The sequence below is a fragment of the Carassius carassius genome, chromosome 44 (assembly GCF_963082965.1).
Source record: "Carassius carassius chromosome 44, fCarCar2.1, whole genome shotgun sequence".
In the NCBI taxonomy this organism is placed as follows: Eukaryota; Metazoa; Chordata; class Actinopteri; order Cypriniformes; family Cyprinidae; genus Carassius; species Carassius carassius.
The window spans coordinates 6,086,724-6,096,499 of NC_081798.1; the positions used below are offsets into that span (position 1 = coordinate 6,086,724).

At 35.2% G+C, this 9,776-nt stretch overlaps 1 protein-coding gene across 1 annotated transcript; it reads right to left on the reverse strand.

The window, feature by feature from the left end:
- Window positions 1-7: 7 nt before the first annotated feature.
- On the reverse strand, window positions 8-1,665 carry LOC132126060 (musculoskeletal embryonic nuclear protein 1-like). Its single transcript, XM_059537071.1, has 3 exons — window positions 1,514-1,665; window positions 1,285-1,405; window positions 8-718 (listed from the first exon to the last, which is right to left on the reverse strand). Exons 1-3 carry the CDS (start codon window positions 1,520-1,522, stop codon window positions 612-614), a joined length of 237 nt encoding a protein of 78 aa, XP_059393054.1. The 5' UTR covers window positions 1,523-1,665; the 3' UTR covers window positions 8-611.
- Between the last annotated feature and the right edge of the window lie 8,111 nt (window positions 1,666-9,776).

The window sequence follows — 9,776 nt, forward strand, 5'->3', positions numbered from 1 at the left end:
ACAAAGATTACGCAGCAGGAAGATTTTTATTTATCCAGGTCATAGCAAAATATCTGATAAATTAATTTACAGCTGGACTTTGTGTCTTTCATGTTGTTTTGTCACTTTATCAAATGATGGGAATCTCCCTGACAAAACACCATGCAATTTCATGCAGCTGTGGATTTGCTTTACTGGTGTTGTTGAAATGGTCTCATGGATGTACTAATTAAAAGCCATAGAATTTTAACCCAAACTTGAAAATGACATTTTGGATGACTACATCCTTTAATGAGCACCTATTTCCATTTGTACTCCACCCTCTTTTCTCAAATTTGCACAAGCAACAATTAATATTTGTTCACATGGATTGAAATGAAAGACATGTTTGTATGCGGCATGACAGAGAGACCATACTTGGTGACTCATTTTTAGCAATGGAATTTTTTACAAGTGCAACATGTTTAGCAACAAAAAAACAGTATAAAAAAACCCATACACTAATACTTACAAATATGCGACACAAATACTCAAAAAGTAAAGTTGATTAATTCATGATGTGGATGCCAAAAGTATACTCTGTGCTCATGGACATACATTTAAAACCCAGAGTCCATTTGTCCATTCTGCACTCATTTGCCAAACACGCTTCCTGATGGAGGCTTGGGTTTCTCAAGCACTGTCTCGCTTCCAGATCCTACTCCACTGAAAACAGATGGCGCCACCTTCCCCATGCGCTCTACACAACAGAAAAAACACAAGAGTCTGATTTTAGGGATTTTTTGTGGGTTGAGGTGAAAACTTTTTTCCCGTGTAAATTAAGTGTATTTTTTCTGAACCCACTGGCAGATTTCTTCTTATTTGAATCACAGATTGTTGAGGAAGGGACATTGCTTTTTACAGCATGATCAAAAGGTAGAGTAAAATTTATTTCTATATTCTAGTTAAGCTATGTCATTACATTTACAAAACATTTATGGCTCTTTCATTTATTCCTTAATTTTCTTTACTTGGTTTTAAATTGACCTTCAAAAACATACAGGAAGCCTGATAATCCATTATATACAACTAATGTATATAATAACTTTACTATTATTATTGTATTCTACAATATTGAAGTATTACAACAATACACCGTAGAAGGTTTCTTAAGTCTTCTAATCTTTGTATTACGATCAAAATATATGATAACCTATTAAAAGCTATTACATTCCTGTACATCATTTTCAAAAAGACAATCCCCTGTTCTTATCTAAACTATAATAGCTAATCTGTTGATTTACGGTCCAAATATGACAAACTTACCACACTCCACCATGACCTCGTATGTTTTGCTCTTGACCTCTCCCTTCAACCCCAGTTTACTGCGGGCTCCTTTCAGGTCCTCCTCCTTTACAACTGGCCTCTTCTTCTTCTTAACCTCTGGCTAATAGAAATATCGTTTTAAAAAAGAAATACTCATAATAGTTAGCACTTAAATCATTACACACACTTTAATTTCTAATCTGCTGACTGAATAGATATACTGTCATACCTGAGACATTCTGTATATTTGCGGGTCTGGTTTCTGAACAAGTTGGCGCCTCGTGTACTTTGTCTCCTTTTCGTCCTGGCTCTTTTATACCCTTGTTACCAGCTCGGTGTAACCCCCATCCCCCCTCACTCTCTTATCATTATATATTATTAGCACTGCAGTCAGTGTCAGAAAGCCTCTTTCTGAGCATGACTACTATGAACAGCTGAACACATTACAGACAAACCACCCTCACATCCTTCACAGATCAGTGACGTGTCGATGAAAGAATCCATTTTGTTGCTACAGGTCAAAATTGTGAAAAGCAAAGGGTTTTTGATACAGTATATATGATTGTCTCAAATCTATTTATTTAAATCAGATTTGTTTTACAGTAAAATCAGTAATGTTGTACTATATATATATATATATATATATATATATATATACACACACACACACACACACACATATAGTATAGCTTTTATTCAACGCTATTGTACTTCATTTTCTTTGAAGCTGATCTGCTGAGTTCACCTCAGATGGGTAATGTCAGCAATCTATTACTGTACAGCTTACTCAGCTTACTCAATTGAACCATAGAGTGTTGAGTTGTTTTGTACAAACCATAACATTCCATTATACATATTACACGCCTCTGTGGAATACTTGATTCTGATTGGTCAGTCGCGAGTCGACATTCCGAGGTATGTTATCCCTATAACAACACAGGCTCATCCGGGTAACAGCAGTCGCACAGCACACTTGCTTGAACAATTTTTCTTCTTGGTGGAAGCTTTGCGTTTTTTTTAGCTAATAAAATATTAAAACGATTCAAAATGGTGTACAATTATTTAATTAGGTCATCCTGGTATCGCGAACTCGCTCTCATTTCATTCAAACGCAGCTGCTGCCATTTTGCTACGATTGTTATGTACGCTGATTATAAGATAACTAACAAACTGGTAAGGTTTTAAAAAAATTTCGTCTTAATTCGTTTGCCTTAAATATTTTTGTGGTGAAATGTTGTGTAATAAGCAGTGGTGTATAAAGTACCTGAAAATCATAATCAAGTAAAATGCAGATATCTTAACAGAAAAAACACACACACACACACACACACACACACACATACACATATATATATATATATATATATATATATATATAGATAGATAGATAGCTATAGTTAGGATTCAAACTCTCTTAGTAGATAGAGAGCTTGACTCCTAACCCTAAGGTTGTGGGTTCGATTTTCAGGACTTACGCATTTCTTCTTGAGAAAGAGCTCTTTCAATCCAATCCAATCACCGCGCTGTAGTATGCACAACATATAAGTGCGACATTACCAGGCGGCAAGGAAGTCGGCCGCGTGCCGCCATCTTGTAGCAGAACTTCACTTGCGTTAGCATTTTTTTTTTTTATTATTATTATTATTATTATTATTATTGAATACAAAATTATATACACAACCAAGGCAAATGTATTCATACTACAATATGTAAAACATTCGAAATGAAAGGCTTGACACAAATTAGCTAAAAATTACTTAAAAGACAAAGAAAATAGACATGCATGAAATCATATCTTACATCTCAGATAGGGTATAAAAAATAAATAAATAAAATAAAATAAAAATTAAATTAAATTAGATTAAGGGGCAATATTACACCAAATCATATGAAATCAAAAGATCAATCAGTTTCATCGCACTCCTACCTCTCATTCTCTCAAGGGCTTTAGAAAAACACTTTAGATCATTTTTGAACACAATAAGTAGTGGGAGGGATTTAAAAAATCTACATTTGTGCATGAAATATTTTGCCAATATAACAATGTTATTGATCAAATAAAAATGAGCACAGCAGTCTTTGGGAATTCCAAATAAGATATGTTGTAAAGTGAAAACAAAACCATCAACAACCACCTCCTTTTCTATCAACCAGTCTTGAACTGATATCCAGAAGATTTTGGAAAAATTGCAAGTAAAGAAGATATGATCAGTGTCTTCAGAAAGACTATTACAAAAAAAACAGGGGACAATATCTATATTAAATTTTTGATTTAAGAATTTGTTAGAAGGATAAATTTCATTTAAGATTTTGAAATGCGTTTCTTTTGCTTTAGGAGGAATAGGAAAACTCAAATAATCTGTTCTAAGATATATTACAGTATTCTTATTAAACATGTGATCTAGTTTATTTCTTTTAATTTGACAGGGATAATATGTTCTTAAGACGACCTGTCTAATATATTTGTTAGTACAATTAACACTTTTAAAATTAATATCTCCAATGACTAAAGTGGGAAGAACTGGCTTAACTTTAGCATAAGAAAGGGAGCATCTCATTAGCATTTTTATGCCAGAAGGTACTGCATTAATGACAGTGAAAAACTCTTTCGGGTGACAGGTAAATCCATGCTTCAATGTAAAAGCATTATAGTCTAAAAGCTCTCCTTTTTCATCCATTAGATCTTTCACCGACCATATACTTCTGCTTAACCAATTCTCAAAACATAAAGATTTGTTCCTGTGCAATATATATTTGTTGTTCCAAATAGAAACATTATGAGGAGTAAAATTGTGTGTATGTGCCAATTTCCAAAATAAGAGAACTTGTTGATGGAATGTTGATAGTTTCACTGGGAGTTTCGATAAATCAAAATCACAATTGAGCAAATATTGTATTCCACCAAATTCTTTAAACAAAGCTGAAGGAACTGTAAACCAAAAACTATCTTCATTACATACAAACATTTTTAGCCATTTGAGTTTTAACACAATATTCATGTTTTCAAATTCAATCACATTTAAACCACCTTGTTCATAAGATTTAACAATGTCAGCTTTTTTAATATAATGAGCTTTTTGCCTCCAAATAAAATTATACATTTTCTGGGAACATGTTTTTGTAAAATTTGCGGGGGGAGCTAAAGAAAGAGCTGGATAAATCAGTCTGGATAAATATTCGACTTTGGTTAATAAAATTCGACCAAAAATTGAAAGGTCTCTTTGTAACCAGCAATTTAAGATTCGGTTTGCTTTTTGTAGATTATTTTCAAAATTATCTTTCGTACAAATTTTCTGATCTTTGGTAATTGTAATGCCTAAATATTTCACCTTATTTTTAACCGGAATATTATGCAAACAAGTGATATCATTCTGATGTAGGGCAAGAAGTTCACATTTGCTTAAATTTAGATGGAGTCCTGATGCATTAGAAAAGGTATTAACTAAGGAAATAGCCAGAGGAATTTGATCCTTGTTTTTTAAGAATAACGTAGTGTCGTCTGCCAATTGACTGATTGCTATACTTTTATCAAATAGATTTAATTTTTGTACAGTTCGATCATGAATAACTAACGTAGACAACATGTCTGCAGCCAAAATGAACAAAAGAGGGGATAGAGGGCAGCCCTGTCTAATTCCACGACTAATAGGAAATCTTTGCGAAGTACCGTAAGGAAGAGAAATGGAACTGTTCATATCTTTATAGAGAATTTTTATAATATTGATAAAATGTTGACCAAAACCAAAGTGCTCTAAAGCTTTAAATAAAAACCTATGTTCTAACGTGTCGAAGGCTTTCTTAAAGTCTAAGAAAAGAATATATCCATCATCCTTTATCAAATGATTGTATTCAACCATATCCATTACTAGTCTTACATTGTTGTGAATAGATCTTCCTTTAAGGAATCCCGATTGAACCTCATTAATTACCCCATTAATGCCCTCTTTCAATCTATTGACAAGAACATGTGTAAAGATTTTATAATCATTATTGAGCAAAGTGATTGGGCGGAGATTATCTAAATATCTATGATCTTTATCTGTTTTGGGAATTAAAATAATCAAGCCTTGACTCATTGTAGGGCACAAAGATCCATCTTCAATAGATTCAGTAAGAGCATTAAACAGTAACACTTTCAAATCATTCCAGAAAAATTTATAAAAATTTCCTGTAAGGCCGTCGGGACCAGGGGATTTGTTTGACTTGAGTTTCTGCACAGCTAAATCGAGTTCTTCCATACCTAATTGTGCATCACAAAGATCTCTTAATTCATTGTCAATTCTAGGAATAAAATTCATTATTTTTCCAAAGAAGTCATCACACTCTTTTGGAAAAAACTTAGATAAATACAAGTCACTGTAGAACTTATGAATTTCTTTGCTTATTATTGTAGGATCAGTATTTTCAATATTATTCACCATTAGGGATGTAATACTGTTTTTAGACTGCCGTCTTTTTTCTAACCTACAAAAATAGGATGTGCTTTTCTCTCCCTCCTCTATCCATTTGGCCTTTGATCGAATATATGCACCTTTAGCTTTCTTGATATACAGGTTATCCAATTGTGTTTGAAGAGAAATAAAATTACTTTTTTCAACGCTATTTAATATATTTTTACTGCAATACTTATTAATCTCAACTATAATCTTGTTTTCATGTTGTCTTCTTAATTTGGAAAGCATTTTACTATAGCTTATAGAAAATTCACAAATTTTAAAATTTAAGAAACTCCCATCTGGCTTTATGAGAACTGAAATCATTACTATTCTCAATGACTCCAATTAAATCTTTTATCTTTGCACAAAATCCTTCATTTTCAAGCAAATCAGAATTAAACTTCCAATATCCCTTTTTATATGAAATCTTAGTCTTTGGCTCAACAACCAAGACAATAGCACAGTGATCTGTTAGAGGCGCTGGTGAAATAGAGCAATCCTTAACAAAAATTAACAAATTATCTGAAATTAACCAATAATCAATCCTCGATTTACTAGATGCATTAGGTCTAAACCAAGAAAACTGTTTGATGTTAGGGTTAAGATTTCTCCATACATCCAGTACTTTAAGGTTGTTGCAAAAATTAGTAATCATAGAGTTTGGTTGAGGGGAACTACTTTTAGGTGGATGCCTGTCAAGAGATTCATCAGGTGTAACATTAAAGTCTCCACCTATGACAATATCTGTAGGGAATAATCTTTTGAAATTACAAATTAAAGAAGAGACCTCAGCAAAAAGCTGCTGATTTTGTTTTGCATTGTTATGACCATATACATTAACCAAAATAAAAAAGATAGATTCAATATCCAGCACAATTCACTTGCGTTAGCATTCCCATTGACTCCCATTCATTTTGGCGTCACTTTGACAGCGAATAACTTTACATCTGAGGCGTTTAAAGACTCAGTTTGTCCATTATTTATTTCTAAAGATACACGACAATGTGTGTTACATTATGGCCCCGTAGAAACAGTTTTTGTAAAAATAGGCTAACGATTGCGTCATAACCACTCGACTCTCTGTCGCATTAAGGGGGTCGCACACCGGATGAGAAGCGCCGCGTCGCGTCGCGCCACGTCTTTAAAATTCGAACACATTATTCTCAATGAGTGTACACACACCGGCGGCGCCATTCGGCGTCTGTCCGCGGCGCCCAGCTACGACTCAGAACTCTGTTCAAATTCCTGCCGCGCCACAGAGCGCCATCTGCATAGTTTTATATTAAATAACATCATATTTGTTTCAAACCGTTGTTTATACATTATACCAAGATACCACTGCTGCAAAATACTAGGCTACCTACATTAGTTGTACAGCTTGAATAAAATGTAAACATATATAATTAAATGTATAATAAACGTAGTCATTTTAATCTTTTATTTTTCTCTTGAGACATATTTTACATAGGCTACGCAAAATATATAGGTATATTGCCTGTCGTGATTACATTCAGTCTCAATGGCAGCCACCTAGTGGATTTACAAGGTCACAACCATCACAACACACTTCAGGTCATTTAAATAGCGGAGTAGCGGGCCGCAAAAGACGACAAACTAATCAAGGACATAGGGAAATACCCGGATTCAAATATTCAAAGACAACACGAGGAAGTCATAAACGTGGAGGAAGATCGCGTTTGTCATCGGTTTTTCAGGTAAGAATGTCTAATTTTCGATCTGAGGTAAAATGTTCAGTGACAGTCCTTAGAAACGTTAAGATATAAGCATACCTATATAATTTTTTTTAGCTTCTTTGTTTTTATTGAGCAAACAAATCGGTATTAGTAGCTACAGCATTAGAAATGTTGAAAATTGCTTATAATAATACAAAACAATTGATTAATGGCAATCTAGTAGCTAGTGATAATCTAGACTAAATTATAACACAGATTCTTTTCATTAATTAACGTTCAAAACTCATCAATGATCAATTAAAATAATATATTTAAAATAATAATAATAATAAATGAATTAAAACTCATCTTCATCTTGCTGCTCAGAACTTGATTCAATATTGAGCTCCAGCAGAATGTGCGCGTCCGGTGTGCGATACCTCGAGCTGTCCTACATGTGGCGCGACGCGGCGCGGCGCTTCTCTACCGGTGTGCGACCGCCTTTACAGTACAGACAGGAGGAGAAGCCCGCAGGCAATTAACTTAATATGGCGTACTGGCGTTACATTTTAAAATACTATACAAAATAATTAATCAGAGTACTTACTCCTGCTCACTCACGCCAAAGAACTCCCCGCTCAAGCTTGCCGTCTCTGCAAGATTAACGATGGCAGTTTGCACGCACAGCCACTTAGAAGATTTACCTCTGTCAGACAGGTTGCTGACGTCATCAAGCTTAGTTTGAGTCTGCGCGTCAGAAACGGAAGTGCTAAAAAACGCTAAAAATGGGCTTCACTTGTCTCAATTGAGTTCCAATGGGGTCGCTGTGTTCATTTCTTTTACTGTCTATGGATATTACACACGATAAATCATCACTTCTGTCGCTTCTCTATTCAAGAAGTTTACGGCAAAACGGAACAAAATATCGATGAGTCATCCAGCACTACACGGGTTTTTGTCCAATCAGATGCGCTCTAGAATGAGAATGTCCCTCCCACTAAATGATCGCTCTTCTCTACTCTAATCATGGTTCGTCGGTGTGTATTTGGTTGTTCTAACGCACGTACTTTATTTTGTTTCCCAACCACAAACTGGTTACGAAAAAAGTGGCTGGAGTTTATACATTTCGAAGAAGGAGCTATTTGCGCCAGCTCACGGCTATGTGACAGGCACTTCTCTGACGAATCCTTCACCAATTTGGGGATGGTTACTGCTGGGATAACGTGCTACCTTTCATTAGCAAACACGGCTGTTCCGACTCTTTACACTGTAGGAGCTTCCCCTCCCGCACGAGTAAGTATTGTTTTCTTAAGAAGCTTCTTAGACGTTGCACTTCTTTCATCAAAATGTAATCACTAAGCTCTTTGCCTCAGAAACAACCTTTCGTGTATGCTATGAGTGACGTGAGAGCGTCATGACGCAGGAATCATTTGAACTGGATCTTTAGAGCCGATTCTTTGAAATGAACAGTTAAAAAAGAACCAGTTCTCGCCACGGAAAAGAGTCGGATTTCCAAACACTGAACTAGCATAGCAAGCGACGGGCAGATATGGTAAAAAGGTGCGTTTTGGGTTGTTATCCACACAAAACCATGTTCCCTTTCCCTAAGCTGCCGTGGTTGCGAGCCTGTTGTCTTGAATTTTTGCATTTTGAGGAAAGAGGGATATCGGAGAGCTCGCGGGTGTGTGCAAAGCATTTCGCTCCAGAATGCTTCACAAATTTACAGCAGTACGAAATGGGCTTCGCTGACTTTCTTAGCTTGATAGATACGGCTGTTCCGACAATATACAACGGTGGTCCGGCACCGAGAGAGAGAGAGAAGGTAAGTAGCGCCTGCTTAGTTAACATTGCAATTTATTCTTTCGAAGAACCGCCCACTCTGACCGGAAGTACTTTGCTTACGTATAGAACCACCAATCATGTTAGTGTTTTTGCATTTAAAGGGACAGTTCACCGTGAAATGAAAATTAAATTTTCTCACCTAACGCTACAAACGTTTATGACTTTTTGTTCTGTGGAAAACAATAGAATACAGTTTAAAAAATGTTTGTACCAAACAACAACAAAACCAGTTACCACTGTATTTCATTTTATGTCTAAAAACACTGAAACATTTCTCACAATATCATTCATAGAAGAAACAAAGTGGATAAGTCTTTACTGTAGTTTCTGCGATAAGGTTTTACAGGTAACATTTTTAAATGTGTAAACTTTAAGTTCAAAATGTCTGTGGTTCATGGTTTTGTTGTTTTCTAACAACTGAACAGCTATAGAAAGATTTTTACATTGCTTTATTTCTGTATTGCTGCATATTTCCAACAGCCAATAACACGCGAGGTGGGCTGCCAGTGTAATACTCCGCTTCTGAAGAGCGTTGCGGTCC

Bases quoted from the DNA above. Each gene is read 5' to 3' on its own strand.
- LOC132126060 (XM_059537071.1), bottom strand. The intron at 719-1,284 runs GTAAGTTTGTCA...TCTGTTGTGTAG, and splicing joins CGAGGTCATGGTGGAGTGTG to AGCGCATGGGGAAGGTGGCG.